The sequence below is a fragment of the Geotrypetes seraphini genome, chromosome 6 (genome assembly GCF_902459505.1).
Source record: "Geotrypetes seraphini chromosome 6, aGeoSer1.1, whole genome shotgun sequence".
NCBI classification, from domain to species: domain Eukaryota; kingdom Metazoa; phylum Chordata; class Amphibia; order Gymnophiona; family Dermophiidae; genus Geotrypetes; species Geotrypetes seraphini.
Window position 1 is genome coordinate 215,056,753 of NC_047089.1, and position 20,157 is coordinate 215,076,909.

Consider the following 20,157-nt stretch of genomic DNA (forward strand, 5'->3'; position numbering starts at 1 on the left):
TGGCAGACATTCAAGTTTGGTCTTCTATAATATCGCACCTAAATTTTGGGAACACTCCTGACCCACCCATGCCCCTTCCATGGCTACGCCTCTTTGAAGTTGTGTACTATGAAATGTAGGTGTGCATGTTATAGAATAGGGTGGAGATCAGATCTGCACTTATTACTGTCAACTAAGTACTTGTTAACTCCAATAATTGATTACTAGCGTCTAATTGACTAATTGGTTTATATGTAGATTTGGGACCGGCACCCAAATTTGTGTGACCTATACACAATCTGGGAGCCTATGGCCTGGCCGCTCTGAGTAGGCCCGCTCTTACTATTGGAAGCTAAGCAGGTTCAGACCTGGCTAGTAGCTGGATGGGAGGCCATCTGGGAACACCAGGTGCTGAAGGCTGAGGGGCCCCATGTTGGGCAGCAGCAATATAGTGGAGAAAACACTGCACAGGAGAAGGCAAAAGCAAAGCACTCTTGTACTCTGCCGTGCAACATCACAGAGAGGATTCCTCACTGTGCATGTTGCCATGAGTCAGTGGCCAACTTGGTAGCATAATCCATCCATCCCAAATCTGGAGGTTAATGTGCATTGCAAAGTTTTTAAGCATGTTAACAATGTATTTATTAATACAAATGTATGGAATAAACCACAAAAGATCTGAAAATTGGAGAAAAAGCTGAAACAAACTGAATGTAGACTAAACATGTTTGCCCTGTCTTCCAATCTGCGTCTCCCAATAGATGCATTGGTGGTCTGGGGCACCTATTGCATTGCCTCATTTCATGGCCTGGATTTTAGCTGTTTGAGTTCTGGGTATCAGGGTTGACTGGGTACTAAGGCAGATTTTCTCCCTGCTTCCATCATCTCTTCTTACTGTGTTCTCTGCCAATAGAAGAGATACCTGATAGCATCAGGGGGAGTATTATAGATGTATTATAGATGCCCCACATCAAAGCAAGAAACACATCATCTGGTTGCCGTTGTGTGCCAGAGATGTCACCATGTTCTTTATCTTTAGAAAAACCTGTACAATATAATTCCCAACTTGACCATCTGGCCCAGAGAGAAAAATCAGATAACAGGCCAGGGCAACCCCTGAAGAGACCTGAGACGTTCACTCACTGATTAAAACCAACAAAGCAAAAATCATTTTTTAAAAGCTCCCAGAATTTTAGATAAAGCTTCTTTCTATAATGATGCTCAGACACTGAGAAAATCCACCTTAATGGACTACAGGTTAAGCCGCTCCAAGTGAAAACAGAGGGCACCGAAGCATTTCTTACAAGATAAAAGAAAAAAAGTCAGTTTTGAAAGCATTTCCTTGTATTTAAAGTGAAAGAAAGAGGGACAAATTTGTAGCATCTCACATTTGGGCCCTTTTACTGAACTGCATTAAGAGCTACAGTGCAATTAATGCAGAAAAATGGCCTAACATAAGATACAGCAAACTGTTTTGCATTACTTTTGCCATTTGCATATACAGTGGTACCTTGGTTTAAGAGTATAATTCGTTCCAGAAGCATGCTCTTAAACCAAAACACTCGTATATCAAAGCAACTTTCCCCAATGAAGATAATGGAAACTTGAAAAATTTGTTCCACCAACCCCTCCCCCCCCCCCCCCGAGGCTACCGGCGCTGCTCCATCACCCCCTCTCCCCGCTCTAACCGGCATCGCAGCCCCCTGAACCAGCATCGCAACCCCCCCACCCCGCGAACGCCCCCCCCCCCCGTGAGAACCGCAAAGCACCCCCGTGCTGAAAGCGGCATCCGCCCGCCCTTCCTCCCAAGCACGGTCCTTACCCTTTCTGCTCGTTTTAAGGGTGAATGCGAGCTCCCGCTTCTTGCCTGGGCTGGGCCTTGAGCAGATGCGCATGCTCAAGGCCTTCTGGCTCTTGTTCTCTCTGAGATCTCAGATGCTCAAGGCCCAGCACAGGCAAGAGGTGGGAGCTCGCATTCACCCTTACAACGCGCAGAAGGGGTAAGGACCGTGCTTGGGAGGAAGGGCGGGCGAATGCCGCTTTCAGTATGGGGGTGCTTTGCGGTTCTCGCGAGGGGGGGCGTTCTCGTACACCAGAACATGCTCGGTTTGCGAGGCAAAAGTTTGCTGAGTGTTTTGCTCGTCTTGCAAAACACTCGCAAACCGGGTTACTCACAAACCGAGGTTCCACTGTACTAGCCATTCTGGGGCCAATATTCAGACCACAGGAGTTAGCTGGGCCAACTCTTGCGGTCAGCGGCGTATCCGGCGACCAGCATTGAATTTACAGTCTATTTTTTTGCCACTAAAAATATAGCCTAATAAGCCAATATTCTTTCCCTGGTCGGCTGTTATGACGGCCAAAGATTATCTTGCTATTTATGTGGATCTATCTGGCTGCTCAACTTAGCCAGTCAGCCAATGAATACTGTTGCTATCCGGCTACATTATGTGACATGGCTGGTGACCAGGCTAGCCGCTATGCGCTAATATTTAGTGGCCATCTCTTTCTTAATATGAAAACTTAACCAGTGCTGGCAATTCCTGGGTGTCAAATGCAACAACTGAATGCGCTTCGTTGCATTTGCTGCTTGGGAATCACTAGTGCAGCTTTGTAAAAGTGCACCTAAGTGCTATGTAACTGGCTAGGAGCCATTTCTGCCAGGTTAAATCATCAACAACAATTTATCATTTTTATAATGCTACCAGATGCACACAGCACTGTACACTGTACACACAAGAGATAGTCCTTGTTCTGAAGAGCTTACAATCTAATTATGACAGATACACAGAACAAAAGGGGAGTCAGAGCATAGTGCTCATGTAGGGAATTAGCACAGAATATCGGGCGGTCTGAATTTTTTTTTTAGTATTTTGGAGGGGTGTGTCAGCATGGAAGTGCTAGTCAGCTAGCGCACTGACATTAGCACATACAAACAAAAGAACACTGATTCACTTTCTCCTTTACAAAGCCACGCTAGCATTTTTAGCAGCGGTAACAGCTCGGACGCTCATAGGAATTCTGTGAGCGTTGGAGCTGTTACCGTGTTGGCTAGTGCGGCTTTGTAAAGGAAGGGGTTAATACAGGAGTCTTTAGTGTCTCCTAAATAAAATACTGTCATTAGCGCATGAGAATTGCAAATGATATTTAAGTAATGCCTCATCTAGGACATTTATGAATATGTTGAGCACTATTTTTAAAAATCTATACCCCCCCTGATATTCAGGCAGTGGCAAACAGCAAATTTTGTCCGCTGTCAGCACTGTCAGGCACTGTCTAGGCTTCAGCACTACATTTCCAGTTATTTTTTAAAATCCAGCTGGCACATGACTGGTTAATATTCAGGCTTAATTGGCCATAGATTATAGGACAGATATTTACGCAGACTTATTTATCCGCTAAACCTGCACAGTTACATCTGCATATCGGGACATAAGAACATAAGAATAGCCTCACTGGGGAGATCCAAGATGGCAACTGACTGGACGCGCTGAGAGGATCGCTCTAGAGCAGAGTTCCTGCAATAGGATTTCTTACTTAAGATGTCGAAATGGAGAGGCTGGAGCGCCGCTGCCGCCTCACAGTGCACTGGGTTGCCCGTTTTCGGCAGTATTGATGAGCTCCTGAGACAGATGCAGGAGGTGTTGGCAGAGTTGGGAAGCAGCCTGCTGAGGACGCTGCGGTTCCTCCTGGGCTAGAAACAACTTTGAGCCCCGACGTAAGGGCCCCGCCCCCGCAGCCTCAGATTACCAGCTCTCCCAGGGGTGAGGAAATCCCGGAGCTCGGAGTGTTTCACTCCCCAGAGGCAGCAACATCTTGGTGGCGAGGTTGGAACCCCAATTCAAGGGAGCCCAACTGGAATGTCTGGGTCAATTCCAACTTCGGTGGACGGATTGGGCCAAATGTACGGACAACAAGAAGTTTTACAGACTGGTGAGCAATTTTCTACTACTACATCCTTAATATCACTTGAAAAACCTGCAGTGGTAACCCTGGACTCTTTATGGGATCTTAGGGCTGGCTTGGTGAAGGCCATAAGTCCCAATCCTCAACAAATTGAAAGGAAACTACTTGGACATTCTAAAGAGTTAAAAGATATGAAAGCTGAAGTGACTGCCTCTAATGTCTTGCTTCAGAAGCATGACCAGGAAATAATAACCTTTAAACAACTGCACGAGCACTTGATAAAGGACAATGTCAATCTTAGAAGGAAAGTGGAAATGCTTGAAAACAATTCACGTTATAACAATTTAAGATTGATTAATTTCCCTAGGCTTACATCTGTAACACCTAGGGAAATGCTTAAAAGATATTTACTAGAAATATTGGGAATTTCAGAGGAAATGTTACCCCCATTTTCTCATGTATATTATCTTCCTGAAAAAATCAAGCTTTAAAAACCTTACCAGATCAAGACCCTTTAAATGTATCTGAAATGTTGGAAATATCTGATAAAGAGGCAGCATTGTCATCCACTTTGATTATATTAGTAGCACTTTCAATTGATAAAACATGGTTGTTAAAGCTTTTCTTTAAAAACGGGCAAAAAGAATTTATAGTTCTTAAAGTACAAATGTTTCCTGATTTGACACGAGAGACAAAGAAGTATCGCCGTGAATTTTTGTTGATGAAACCCGGGGTTACATCTTTGGGTGCCACCTTTTATTTATGGCACCCTTGTAAATGTATTGTCTTATATCGTGCTGTTAAATATGTCTTTTCTGAGCCTTGCCAGTTGACAACCTTTCTGTCGTTGTCCTGTTTGAAAAAGGAAAAAACTTAAGCCCTGTTTAGATGGAATATACACCTTCACTCAACGCATTAACCAGCCTTAATCCTTATTGAATTTCTTTTGTTCTCACTGGACTATAAAATTTTGGATCCTATTTGAGGACTTGAGCAAATTAGCCAAAATTATTCTTATTGTTAACACTGCTTATTATGATGGAATAACTATATGTCTAATATGTTTTTTCTGTACAAGTTATGCTTGGTAATTAAGCTTGAAAAAACTAATAAATATATAATAATAATAAAAAAAAGAGGATCCAAGATGGCGACTGAAAGCAAGACGCGCCGAGTCGTTCGTCTCAGGACATCTATCTTTTTCGATTAAATTTGCTTAAGTGGTAATTGCACTTACCGCGATGCCCAAGAGAAGGGGCTGGAGTGCAGCTTCTGTCTCGCGGCGCTCTGGAGTTCCGGGTCTTGTTGTAACCATGGGTTACAAAAATAAGTTTGAAATATGTTATGGTTTATAGGGCAGAAGATCTGATAGAAGTTTTTATTTTGAAGTGAAAAAGTTTTGTTTGTTAGCTGGGTAATTTAATGCTGTATTTGCCTGCCTGAGAGTGAGAATTCTGGAATGTTTATGTCTGCATCAGGTCTGATGAGATCACGTAGCAGTGAGCAGTCCAGGTCAGGATTCTATAACTGCCAGAGGAAGAAAAAAGAGTTGGGAAGAGTTCAGTTTGAAAGACAGGTTGGTCTGGGGTTTGTTTGAGAATAGTTTAAAATACATCAATTATTTTTTCTTTTCTATGGGTAGTTAGAGAAAATTAAAGCAACAAACATATTTTTCAGGGTGTTAGGGTTTTGCTCCCTTTGATTTATTTAAGTTAGGAAGTAGGTTTGCTGTTGATCATAACTGAATCTCAAAAGAAGAAAAAAGAAGCGCTGGTACCCAACGGCGGTGTAAAATAAACAACGGAGTCCTGTAAGAAAATTTACATTTGAAATCTGTGAGAAAAATCTTTTGAAAGAACTAAATTCTATGAGGAAAAGTTTATTTGGGATTTTATGTTAAAGTTATTTGGATATTATATCTTTTAGAATTGTAATAATAAAATAACAAAAACTCTTATTTCTTGTAAAATTTTTTAAAGGTAATTTTAGATTTTATGTTTAACTTTTCCCTCTTAAGAGACTGAAAATAGGGAGTTTTAAAAGAGGAAGGGGTTACATTTTTAATATTCAGGAGCTCCTAAGGCGCATGCAGGAGGTCTCAGCGTCATCGGATGGCGGCCTGCTGAGGACACAGGGAGGCGAACTCGCGGTGGACATTCTTGGGCCCGATACAACTCTCAGCCCCGATGTCAGGGCACCGCCTCCGCAGCCTCAGATTACTAGCTCCCCCAGGGGTGGGGAAACCCCAGAAACTGAGGTATTCTCTTCTCCAGAGGCAAGTAAAGATTCCGAGGAGAGCCTGGTGCTTGGGGCTCGTTCTACAAAGGCCCTAATGGAGATATCTGGGGCAGATTCATCTTTGCAGGAGGGGGAAGCTCAGAAGACATGCCCCGAAGAAAATCTTCAGAACAATTTTTGTGAATGGTCAGGCTTTCCCTATTGAAGATTCCATAAAAATTCTGGGAATGACCCTGGACCGACACCTTACTCTAAATATACACATGGACTTTTTGGTTAGGAAATGCTTCTCGATCTTATGGAAACTCAGAAAATATTTCGACGCAGTATCATTCCGCTTATTGGTTCAATCTTCCATTCTAAGCACACTTGACTACTGCAACATCATTTATTTGGGTACCTTCAAAAAAACCCTACAAAGACTCAGAATCATTCAAAATTCAGCAGTTCGACTGATTTTTGGGTTGAGAAAATGGGAACAAATCAGCCCCTACTATCAAAAACTTCACTGGCTGCCCTTGGAAGCACGAGTTTTGTTTAAATTTTTTTGCCTTTGCTATAAATCAGTTTTTGGCCTGGCCCTTATGTATCTGGTTTCTCAATTTAATCTGGACAGTTCCATTAGGTCCACACGCAGAATTCATTTGTTCTCCTTTCCATCGTTAAAGGACTGCCGCTACAAAAGATTCCTGGACAAAACTCTTGCCTCCCAGGCAGGTAAATGGAACGACTGGCTGGCTAACATCATCAACCAGTCCTCATCATACCTCAATTTTAGAAAATCAATAAAAACAAATTTTTTTAACCGATTGTAACCTATGAATCTAGTGTATCTCTCCTCCCAACCTGTACCTTATTTCTGATGACTTTGCATTGTAACTTCTTTGACTTTGTATTGTAACTACTTCGCTGATTGTCCAGCGCCTCGTGTTGTAAACCGTCTCAAACTATCATGGCTTTGGCGGTATATAAAAATAAAATTATTATTATTATTATTATTATACTCACACAGTGACTTTAGATTCCCTATGGGACTTAATGGCTGACTTAGTTAAGACCATTACTCCTACTTTTCAACAAAATGAAAGAAAAATTAAGGAACATGACAAAGAATTAAATGATATAAGAAAAGATATAAATACCTCTAATCCCTCAATACAGAAAATTGAAAAGGAAATGACAACATCAAAACATCTGCAAGAGACTTTAGTTAAAGATAACATTAATTTAAGGAGGAAAATTGAAATGCTTAAGAATAACTCACATAGTAATAATTTAAGGTTAATTAATTTTCCTAGGCTTGATCTGGTAACACCGAGAGATATGCTTAAAAGATACCTAGTGGAAATTTTGGAGATATCTGAAGAATTATTACCACCATTCTCACGGGTATATTACCTGCCTGATAAAGGACAAAACCAATAACAAAAAGAAAAACCCTCATATCAAGAATCCTTAAACATTTCAGAAATTTTAGAAACATCTGAGAAGGACTTAGCATCATCAGCCACTCTGATTATTACTTTAGCTTTACCAATTGATAAAACATGGTTGTTAAAGCTTTACTTTAAAAATAGACAAAAAATTTTTCTTGGTCATAAAATACAAATGTTTCCAGACTTAGCACGGGAGACGCAAAAGCTCTGCCGTGAATTTCTTCTTTTGAAACCTGGGGTTTTATCTTTGGGGTGACTTTTTATTCGAGACATCCATGTAAATGTATTGTGTATTACCGTACTGTTAAGTATGTATTCTTTGAACCTTCTCAATTGACAACTTTTGTGGCAATGTCTCGTCTGGATGGAAGAAATCTTTGAGTCCTATAATTTGTTATTAGATGACCTCATTTCAGAGCTTTCAGTTTCTTTTTTTTTTTTTTTTTTTTTACGTTTCGCCGATTTTGAGTCTTGGATCTTAAGTTGAGGACTTGAGCATATATAGTTAAAATTTTGTTAATTTAATGAGTTATAATTACATTGTATTTAATGTGTCTTCTATTATTGCTTTCTGTACAAGTGTAATACTTGAAATTTAAATTGAAAATCAATAAAGATTTAATGGGAAAATAAAATAATAAAAAAAAGAATAGCCTCACTGGGTTAGACCAATGGTCTATCAAGCCCAGTAGCCCATTCCCACGATGGCCAATCCAAGTCACCAGTACCTGGCCAAAACCCAAGGTGTAGCAATATTCCATGCTACCGATACAGGGCAAGCAGTGGCTTCCCCCGTGTCTTTCTCAATAACAGTCTATGGCTGAGTGGTAGACTTCAGAGGGTGGTTGTTAATGGTACCATCTCTAAAACTTCGGAGGTAGCCAGTGGAGTGCCGCAGGGCTCGGTCCTGTTCAACATATTTGTAAGAGACATGACTCAAGGGCTTCAAGGTAAAATAACATTATTCGCTGATGATGCCAAACTATGTAATATTGTTAGTAACGGCAATCTGTCCGACAGCATGATGCAAGACCTGCTTTTGTTGGAACAGTGGTCCTCGACCTGGCAGCTTAGCTTCAACGCTAACAAATGCAAGGTCATGCACCTTGGCAACAATAATCCGTGCAGAACGTACACATTGAATGGAGAAACCTTAGCAAGGACTGCCGCAGAACGGGATTTGGGGGTGATCATCAGCGAAGACATGAAAACGGCCAAACAAGTGGAGAGGGCTTCATCTAGGGCTAGGCAAATGCTGGGTTGTATCCGGAGAAGTTTTGTTAGTCGGAAGCCCGACGTCCTAATGCCTTTGTACAGAACCATGGTGAGGCCTCATCTGGAGTACTGCGTACAATTCTGGAGGCCACATTACCGCAAAGATGTGCTGAGAATCAAGTCGGTACAGCGAATGGCCACCAAGATGGTCTCGGGGCTCAAAGATCTATCATATGAAGAAAGGCTGAACGAATTGTGGCTATACTCTCTCGAAGAAAGTAGGGAGAGAGGGGACATGATTGAGACGTTTAAGTATGTCACTGGTCGCATCAAGGTAGAAGATGATGTTTTCCTTCTTAGGGGACCCTCGTCCACAAGAGGACACCTGCTGAAAATAAAGGGCGGGAAGTTTCATGGCGACACCAGGAAGTACGGTACTTCTTCACTGAAAGAGCTCCCAGTTCAGGTGGTTGAGGCCAGCAGCGTGCCAGTTTTTAAGAACAGTTGGGATGCTCATGTCGGATCTCTACGAGAGAAAAGGTCATCAGAGAGCGATTAACTAGGGGGGTGGGTCAATGGAGTGGGCAGACTCGATGGGCCTTGGCCCTTTTCTGCCGTCACTTTCTATGTTTCTATGACTTTTCCTCCAGGAACTTGTTCAAACCTTTATTAAAACCAGCTACGCTATCCGCTCTTACCATATCCTCTGGCAATGTGTTCCAGAGCTTAACTATTCTCTGAGTGAAAAAAAATTTCCTCCAATCAGTTTTAAAAGTATTTCCCTGTAACTTCATCGAGTGTCCCCTAGTCTTTGTAATTTTTGAGGGAGTGAAAAATCGATCCACTTGTATCCGTTCTACTCCACTCGGGATTTCGTAGACTTCAATCATATCTCCCCTCAGCCGTCTCTTTTCCAAACTGAAGAGCCCTAACCATTTTAGTCTTTCTTCATATGAGACATAACCAGACCCTGCCCTGGACAGCTTCCGATATAGCCAGCTTGAAGTTTGGCGCTAACCAGTCATTTCTTTAGCAGTATTAACCAGTTAACTGCTGCTAAAAATGACCAGATAGCTGCAGACAAGTGAGTTATCCGGTCAACAGCCAGTTAACTCACTTTGCATATCAGCCAGATAATGTTTACTGAACTTAGCAACATGACGCGATGAACTTCACTTACCTGAAATGCATAAGGTGTATTATCCATGCAATACACCCTCAGACTGTAGTCCAGTGAGTTGCAGGACATGCAGCCAAAGACTGCCAGCTTCACTTGCTTCACAGCGCAGTCCGTGAGGGGCTCGCCAATTAAAGCATAAGTCCCAAAACTGTCCAGGAGAACGTGACAAACATAGGGGTCCAGCAGGCAGTAACAAGAAGCAATTTCATCTTCCGTTGACATCAATTCCTGTGGAAGGAGATGTGTGAAAGAAAACAGAAAGTAAACTTATGTTCATTTATATTTAATTTACTTCACTTATTCAAGAAAGATCAAAGTGGTGTGCAATATAATATGATACAAAAAAAAAAAGGAACTCCAAAATCAAGATAACGAGATACAAACAACCACTCATCCATTCTAAAAAAAATATTCCAGTTAAATTTTAAGGGGCCGATATTGACACGAATTGCCAAGAAGGGAATTGACACTAACTACCAATATTTAATGCCAGGCTATTTCTGGTGATCAACATTGAATATCCGGCCTATCTTTGGCCAGCTCAAACTAATTTAGCCATTAAATTTGGCTGGTCAGCATTTAAAATTGGCAGCAATCGTGCAACAATAACCAGTCACATTTCCTTGTGGGGTTTGTTTCCTTGTTTTTGTTCTACGTCTTTCTAGAACAGCACCTAGCAAGATATGCGCAGAGGTTCTAATTTTTGACAATTAGCTTCAATAATTAATTATTATTGGCACTAATTGATTCATTACTCAAATTGTATGTGCAAACTGGAGTGCAACCAAATTTGCATACACTATTTTCTGTACCATATATACAGTCTGGGGGACAGTGATGCAGAAGGCCGAAGAATTTGCAATATTTTGTAATGTGCGCTGTTTTTGTACAACTGTCCTATTCACATCAGCCGCTGCAGTAAATATACCATAAGAACATAAGAATTGTTGCTGCTGGGTCAGACCAGTGGTCCATCGTGCTCAGCAGTCCGTTCACGTGGCGGCCCCCAGGTCAAAGACCAGTGCCCTAATTGATTCTAGACTTACCTGCATACGTTCTGGTTCAGCAGGAACTTGTCTAACCTTGTCTTGAATCCCTGGAAGGTATTTTCCCCTATAACAGCCTCCGGAAGAGCGTTCCTGTTTTCTATCACTCTCTGAGTGAAGAAAAACTTCCTTACGTTTGTACGGAATCTACCTATGCCTTCTCGTTCTCTCTACCTTGGAGAGGGTGAAGAGCCTGTCTTTATCTACTAAGTATATTCCCTTCATTATCTTGTCCCCTCTCAGTCTCCTCTTTTCAAGGGAGAAGTTTCTCTAATCTCTCACTTCAATAAATGATTTCTCCGGGTCTCCAGAGGAGCTCAGGGTGCCTGAGTATGCACAGCTCAAACCCTTCAACTGGCAAAATTCAACCCATCCCTAACTTACCTCCCACTTTCCTTGCTGTGTTCGCCTTTTCAATCTGATAGTCCAGGATTCTGCGTTAACCTCGGCACAGTGTGGTATCGTCAAGGCTGTAGGGGTGGTTAAGGCCACGTCCAGGGGCCCACAACTAACTTCAGGGCTTAGTAGAACCTCGGTTGCTTCCAGCTGTAAACTTTAAAGAAGAAAAGCCAACTGTGAGATGGAGGGAGAGCTTGATTCAGGGCATGTGCAGAGCATGGGACGCTAGCTACAAGAACAAAGCAAAGTGCCAACCCAGAAAGGAAGAATAGGTGAAAAGGAAAATGTCAGTGTGAGATATAAGAAATGAAATTTAACTGATGCTGTGAACCCCCCCCCCCCTCCCCACACACACACACACACACTCAGCAATCTCTGTAGCTTTTCTATGACTACATCCGAGCTAAGCTCATGGCCAGGTTGTTTCAAAGACCTAAACCACAAGTATAGTTGGCAAAGAGGATTTACAAATGTCCCCAAATGCAGCACACACACACAAAGAACAACTTAAGGCAGACTTTTGGTTTCCTATAAATGACAGCAGGATACTGACCTTTGCAATCTAAGAGCTCTCTATACTGGTTCTTTCTTTAAACAATGCTCTTTTAGAAACAAACATAATGAGACGTATGAATGAAAGTGAGGTGGACCTCAGATGATTTTCAGAAGGCTATGGTTTCCTTTTACTAAGGTTAGGGTTACCAGACATCCGGAAAAACCCAGCCAAGTCCTCTTTTTAGAGGACTGTCTGGGTTCCCGGATGGACTTTCCAAAACCAGGCAAGTTTGTCCGGGTTTTGGAAAGTCTTGATGAGCTCTGGCCGCATATGGAGGGCCTCTGAGTATGCGCGGATGATGCCACACACATCCGCACATGCTCGAAGCCCTCCAGACGCGGCCGGAGTTCATCGGGGGAAGAAGACGGGGTTTTGAGGGGGCAGGGCAGGGGGAATAACAGGGACAGACTTGAGGCAGAACTGGGAGGGTGTGGAGGCGGAATAAGGCGGGGATGGGGTAGAACACGCCAGGGTCATGCAACCAGGTTTGTGAGGCTCAAAATATGATAACCCCAAGGTGCGCTATCCAATTTAGTGCATGCTAATGATTAGCATGCACTAAAGCCCATATTCTATAAATGGTGCCTAACTTAAGTGGAAAATTCAATTTAAAAACGATTAATATCACTTTTAGAAAATGGCACCTGTATTGCAGCTATGGAGGTGCTTTGCTCTGCGTAACACCATTGTAGGTGTGGCTAATGCTGGAAGTGGCATTAGGTATTGAAAAGTGCCTCCATAGCCCCCTTCCCCCCTCTCCCTACCCTCCTCTTCTCTTCTCCCTCCCTTCCCCTCTCTATAAGTCGCTTGAACCTACCTAGGTATGAACGACGCGGAAATAGAAGATTAGATTAGATTCACATGAAAGGCAGGTGCTGAAAATGTAGGCCTTGAAAACCCCAGCCTACTTTTCCGACGCCTACCTTTCATGAAGCTGCAATTCTATAAATGGTGCTGTTGCGTGACTAACATGCAACAGCACCATTTTAGGTGGCTTTCTACCAACGGCGCCATTTATAGAATCCAGGTCTAAATGCTAAAATGCTATGAGGATGAAAACAGCCTTCAGAGACACTCTCATTTTTCCAAAATTAGCTAGAAATGTCAGATGTCCATCTCTGCGGCATGGACCAAAAAATACTCCAAGGACTTCAGAGAAACTAATTTCACTAGGTTTGAGAGAAAGAGAGAGACTAATGTGGTTATGGGTTTAGAGAAATGGCTACCAAAAATAAGAGGATGTCAAAGATCACAAATAACAATCAGTCCACCTCAAGAAACCTTGAAATATAACTGTGAATCAACATGAGAAAATGGGAGAAAAAAAAAGGATTTCAAGAATACCCTAACACAGCACACATGAAATTATAGTGCTTGTGATACCTGACTGATAGTATCTTTCATTGATTCTCAAAACAACTCTCATTACAATTCATATCTTTAATCAAATAATATTGTCAAAAATAATGCATTGTGCTTCAATACATTATTGATAACATGGCTAAGCTGACAGGATTCAAAGCAGTGAAGTGACCCTCTCCAATCTAAAGCCACCCAGCCTCTCCCTTATTCTTTCTAGGGCCAGGGCCAGCAGGGGAGAGCAAACAGGGCAGCTGCCCTGGGCCCTACAGCTCCAGGGGGCCCCACAGTCCGGGCATCTCTTCCAAAGTTTTCTCACTCAGAGGGGCCGTGATGTGGCAGCTGTTCTCATTAGGTGCATGCAGCTGCCACAAAGCTTCTCCTCTGACACAACTTCCTGTTTCTACTGGATCACATCAGAGGAGAAGATTCAGGGCAGCTGCATGAACCTAGGGAAATGGCTGCCACGTCAGGGCCCCTCTGAAAGAGAAAACTTTGATTTGAAAAAGCATCCGTGAAGGTGAGGGGAAGGGAGGGAGATGGCCCAACAAAGGTAAAAGGTTGAGTGGCACTTTAAGTTTATCATGTGGAGACAGACGCTGGATGGAAGGGGGGATAGAGAGGGAAACAGACCCTGGAAGTGGGAAGAGAGAGAGAGGAGCAGATACTGAATGGAAGTGGTAAGGAGAGAGAAAAAAGAGCACATTCTGGATTGGGGAAAGAGGATAGAGTTAGATATTGAAAGGGGTGAAAAGGGGTGAGGGAAAGAGGTGGCAAGCTGTAGGTAGACACAATGAAAAGATGAATATTGAGGACTGGACAGTAAGAAAATAAATTGAGAAGGAAGACCATGGAAGAAAAAGAAAGGTATGGGAAAGAAGAGAGATGCCAGAGCAAGTGTGTGTGTGTGTGGGGGGGGGAGGGGTGGATGGGAGGAGACAAATACCAGCTCTAAGGGGAGAAAACGAAGAAGGAGACAGATACCAGATCTGAGGGGAGGAAAGTAGAAGAGAGATGTTAAAATCCATAGGAAGGGAGAGATGGAAGGTTAGAATACAGATGCCAAACCATGGGGGAAGCAAAGGAAAGAAGATGGATGCCAGACCAATTGGGGGGATGAGGGAGGGAGAGATGGAAGGGAGAGGAAGACAGTTTCTGGAAGACGCATAGAAAAAGAGCAGATACCATATGGAAGAGGCAGAGAGAGGGCAGACAGTGGATGGAAGCAAGAGAATGATGAGAAGATGAAGGAAGCAGAAACCAGACAACAAAGGTAGAAAAAAAATTATTTTTTCCTTCTTCTTTTTTTTTTTTTTTTTGCTTTAGGATAAAGTAGTATATTAGCTGTATTGATAGACCATGGAAATAAGGTGATCCTTTTTATTGGACTAATTTTAATACATTTTTGACTAATTCAGAGACCAAAACCCCCTTCCTCAGGTCAGGACAGGGATACTGTAACATCAGTATACTTTACTGACCTGAAGAAAGCTAATTGAGAAATTTATTAGTCCGATAAAATGGTTGGCACTAATTTTTCTTCCTCATGCCTCCTACCCAAATGCAAAATATAAATACCTAAGTTGGTGGGCTTCCTAAAGTCCTGCCGCCTGAAGATCTCTTTCTCTAGTTCGGTGGCCAGAACTCTTCAAGCTCTGCAGCTCAGAGACACTATCGCTAGCTGCAGAGCTTGGAGATTACTGGCTGCCAGACTGGAGGAGGTGGTCTTCAACTGGCAGGGTTTTGGGGATCCCCCACCAGCCACAGCAAGGGAAATAGCTAATTCTTGGTGGACCTGGGCCTGGGATCCCTGTGTGTTCAGTACAGAAAGAAGTGCACATCTGTTTTTATTTCTCTAGTGTTGTAATATTTGCTGAGTTTAATTTCTTGGCGTTCCCAGTTCAATTTCTATTTGTGATCCTTTGGTAAAGGTCTGTCTGTGTTTTGTGTGTAAACAAGTCATTTAAAATTGTTTTATGTGCGGTAGTAATGGGAAGTGGGGATATCGGGGGGCAGGGGCTGCAGAGAGGAGAGAGGATCATGGGCCCTCTCCTTAATTTCTGCCCTGGGTTCCAGCATGTTTAAAACCAGCTGCCTAGGGCTGATAATATAGGCACCTATTTTTTGCCAATCTCGCTTATGCCCCTATTACAGAATCATGCCTAACTTAAAACTTAGGTCCCTGCAATGTAGGCCAGGGTTCTAAAGGCCTACATTATAGGCACCTAAGTCCTTTAGAGAATCATGCCTGGTGGCGTCTAAGTCCTTCTCCACCCCTACACCCGTCTGTTTTGGAGTTAGGCACAATGTGATAGCCGCCTATCTTTTGTACAATTGCGCCTATGAAAACAGGCGCCTATCATCCAATTAATTTTTTACTTTTTTCCCAAATTATTTTGGAATCAGCAATGACCAGTGGCGCGGCGATATTTAACGGGGTAAGGGGTAGAGCTTTTGCCCCCCCCCCCCAAAAAAAAAAACCAACAAAACCAAAAAGTTCCGTTGCCTACGATATGTATCCATCAACGTACGCTACATTTTAGTAACAAGGACGCAGAGATTTCTCTCTCTTTCCTGCTTGGAATGTAATTTGCATTCCATTCTTCTATCTTTACCATCAGGTATGAGATGTTGTGTAATTAGAAGGTAAAAAGAAGCAGGCAAAGCTATCTTCCTCCCAAGTGCTGCTTTGTCCTAGTCTGTTTGGGCACTTACACTGGCAGAATTCACTGCCTTTGTCTGCCTTGCTTCCTAGCACTGCTCTGTTCTCTCCTTAACAATCTGAATGCATCCAAGAAGCAGAAAACAAACAGCTATTAAATATTAATCATAGCAAAGCAGCATTAAAGAAAGCAAACTGAATTTTTTTGCCTTTTTTTTTTTTTGCAATTTGGGCAAAGGTGAAGGAAGGATGTGATTTATGAATGCCAGGCAGTGTCAAACTCCAATTCTGATATAGCTATATCTATTTTTTTTTTTTTAAAGAATGGTATACATGAATAGGTTTAGGATTACTAGACGTCTGGATTTCCTTTTGAGCACATGTCCGGGGGTCCGGATGGCATTTCAAAACCCAGCACTTTGTCCAGGTTTTGAAAAGCCTCCTCATATCGCGTCGGGCAGGAAGTACGTGACGTCATCGTGTGGTGCCGGGACTAGGGTGGGACTAGGGGGCGGGATTAGGGCAGGGATGGATGAAACTGGGTGGGCTTGGGCACGGGTCTAAGGGGTCCAGATTTTCCGATTGGAAGAGCTGGCAACCCTAAGTAGGTAGTTGCGCTGACCTAATTCTCTCCAATGTACTGAATTAGGATCGCAGTCACTCTTCTCTAAACTGAACAGGAGTCCTCCACCTACATTCCTGTCAGTGGGGGCAGAAGCGTAGACAGAGCTCAGTTTTTGGGTAGGCCTTGGGGGGTGAACTGGGTGGAACTGACCCACACAGTTCTGCTCTACCCTCTGCCCTGCCCTGCCTCACCCCAATGAGCTGAGCCAAACCAAACCAAGCCAAAATAGTAAAAATAAATACCTTGGGTGATGGGGATCTTTTGGCCCCACTAGCTGAAGAGTCCTTTCTGGGGTCCCAAGTGAATTCATTCTCCCAGTAGTTGACAGCAAGTTTCCAGCTGCCGACACTAGCACTCCACCCCCTGCACATGTTCAGTTCAACCGTCATTCCCCGTGCACACGTGTGCGGGGGTGGGGGGTGTCCAAGTTAACTGAGCATGTGCGGGAGGAAGGGGTGTGTCGGCACTGGCAGCTAGAAATCACCTGTTGACTGCCGGATGAGTTTGTTTGGGAGGGGAGATCCGGGGAACTACAGACCGGTGAGTCTGACCTCAGTACCGGGAAAGATGGTAGAGTCACTGATAAAGGACTCAAATCAACAAAACTACCCAAAAAGCATTCTTCACAATGCGCAACTTACGAAAAATAAGGAAATTCTTCGACAAAGAACACTACAGGATCATTGTTCAATCCCTGGTACTAGGACTTGTGGACTACTGCAATATCCTATATCTACCATGTCCTACAAAAATGATCAAAAAACTACAAACCATTCAGAACACGGCTCTCAGACTAATCTATTCCCTCGGAAAATATGACCACATAACTAACGCCTACCTAGACTCACATTGGCTACCGATTAGAGCCAGAATCCAATTCAAACTATACTGTCTAATCTTCAAAGCACTCAATGGTACAGCACCTGCCTACCTAATCGACTGCCTACACCGTAACCTTCCACCCAGAATAAGAAGAACACTGACACCATTCTCATACCCTCCACTCAACGGCACTCATCGTAAAAAGCTCTACGATAACCTCATAGCAACGCATGCAGCAAAACTCGAACCCTCCATAACCAGATTGTTAACCTCAACATCTGACTTCAAAGCATTCCGCAAAGAAATCAAAACGCTACTTTTCAAAAAGCATATTCAAAACACCTAATCTCCTCTTCCACATACTCTGACCAGGTTACCCACTCCCTGACACCATATCCTCATCCGACCAAAAAAAAAAAAAACAACCTAATTTCATCCTACCGATTCATATTACCTACCAACGCCTGGAAAAATGATTTGATATGTAATGTATTATAACTGCTTGCATCCAATGTTACCAAATCTATACTCATTCTGTAACTATGTCTTACCTAAATGTCACGTACCCTCCTGGAAATGTCCAGCTTCTTCTTATGTAATCCGCTTTGAACCGCAAGGTACAAGCGGAATAGAAATCACTAATGTAATGTAATGTAATGTAATCATTGATCACCTTGACGGACACAGGCTGATGAGGACCAGTCAGCACGGTTTTAGCAAAGGCAGATCATGTTTGACGAACTTGCTGCACTTCTTTGAGGGAGTAAACAGACAGATAGACAAGGGCGATCCAGTCGACATTGTATATCTGGATTTTCAGAAGGCGTTCGACAAGTTTCCACATGAACGACTACTTCGGAAAATTGCAAGCCATGGAATCGAGGGTGAATTACTCACGTGGATTAAAAACTGGCTGGAGCATAGGAAACAGAGAGTGGGGGTAAATGGACAATACTCGGACTGGAAGAGCGTCACCAGTGGGATGCCACAGGGCTCAGTGCTTGGACCCGTGCTCTTTAACATCTTTATAAATGATCTGAACATAGGTATGACGAGCGAGGTGATTAAATTTGCGGATGATACGAAGTTATTCAGAGTAGTAAGACACAGGGGGATTGCAAAGATCTGCAACGTGACATAATCAAGCTCGAGGAATGGGCATCGACATGGCAGATGAGGTTCAACGTGGATAAGTGTAAAGTGATGCATGTCGGTAACAAAAATCTCATGCACGAATACAGGATGTCCGGGGCGGTACTTGGAGAGACCTCCCAGGAAAGGGACTTGGGAATTCTGATCGACAATTCGATGAAGCCATCCACACTATGTGCGGCGGCAGCAAAAAGGGCAAACAGAATGCTAGGAATGATAAAGAAGGGGATCATGAACAGATCAGAGAAGGTTATCGTGCCGCTGTACCGGGCCATGGTACACCCTCACCTGGAGTACTGCGTCCAGCACTGGTCGCCGTATATGAAAAAGGACACGGTACTACTCGAAAGGGTCCAGAGAAGAGCGACTAAGATGGTTAAGGGGCTGGAGGAGCTGCTGTACAGCAAAAGATTAGAGAAACTGGGCCTCTTCTCTCTCGAACAGAGGAGATTGAGAGGGGACATGATCGAAACAATCAAGGTATTGAAGGGGATAGACTTAGTAGATAAGGACAGGTTGTTCACCCTCTCCAAGGCAGGGAGAACAAGAGGGCACTCTCTAAAGCTGAAAGGGGATAGATTCCGTACAAACGTAAGGAAGTTCATCTTCTCCTGGAGAGTGGTAGAAAGCTGGAACGCTCTTCCAGAGGCTGTTATAGGGGAAAACACCCTCCAAGGATTCAAGACAAAGTTAGACAAGTTTCTGCTGAACAAGAACGTGCGCTGGTAGGGCTAGTCTCAGTTAGGGTGCTGGTCTTAGACCAGAGGGCCGCAGCGTGAGCGGACTGCTGGGCATGATGGACCACTGGTCTGACTCAGCTTTGGCAATTCTTATGTTCTTATGTTCTCCAGAAAGGGCTATTCAGTTGATGGGGGCCGGGGATCTCTGCCAGCTGCATTAACAATGTGCATCACCACTGGGTAGGCTTGAAGAGAAACTGGGTGGGCCCCTGCCCACCCAGACCCACCTGTGGCTACACCAGAAGTGTGGAGGGTGTTGTTTCACTATCACGTTTTCAATAGTAAAGGACAGGCAAGATCTGTAAGACTCCAGGGAAACTGCCAGTCCTTAGAGTTTGTAAAATCAAAATTGCAGCACTACCTCCCACTGTCAGCAGTTTAGATGGAGGACTCCTACGCAGCTTAGAGGGAACAGTGATTGCAGTTCATCTTATACAAAAATTGTAACAATTACAGAGTAATTGCTCAAGAGTGGAATGCTGACCTAACCTCCGAGGAAAGACTCATATTGGTCTATTGGAGATTCCAGGAAAGGAAGTTGGGAAGCATTACTTTAACCAACCTGAAGGCAGTGGCATTGTAAGGGAGGTTGGGGCGCTGTGTCAAGGGATGCGCAGGCACCTCTCCACCCCACCATGCCCCGCCACACTCATGCCATCCCGTCCCCCACCCCATACCTCCCGTAGATCTTCGCGAGTGCGAGCAACTTCTGCTGCCTGTTGCTTGCGCCAGCCTGGTTTGCCTCTGAATCACTTCTGGGTCACGGAGCTCAGGAATTGACGTCATGAGGGAAATCCAACACTGGCGCAAGGAGCATGCTGGTGAAGATTTAGAGGTGGAGG

At 43.5% G+C, this 20,157-nt stretch overlaps 1 protein-coding gene across 2 annotated transcripts in view; it reads right to left on the reverse strand.

The window, feature by feature from the left end:
- Nucleotides 1-20,157, reverse strand: part of UNC5D (unc-5 netrin receptor D) — a 761,056-nt gene that overhangs the window by 101,937 nt on the left and 638,962 nt on the right. For both annotated transcript variants that reach the window (XM_033949939.1, XM_033949938.1), the window contains 2 exons: nucleotides 11,385-11,553; nucleotides 9,955-10,182 (listed from right to left, as the gene is read on the reverse strand). In XM_033949939.1, the coding sequence (XP_033805830.1) occupies nucleotides 9,955-10,182; nucleotides 11,385-11,553 (397 nt within the window). The remainder of the gene's footprint in view (nucleotides 1-9,954; nucleotides 10,183-11,384; nucleotides 11,554-20,157) is intronic.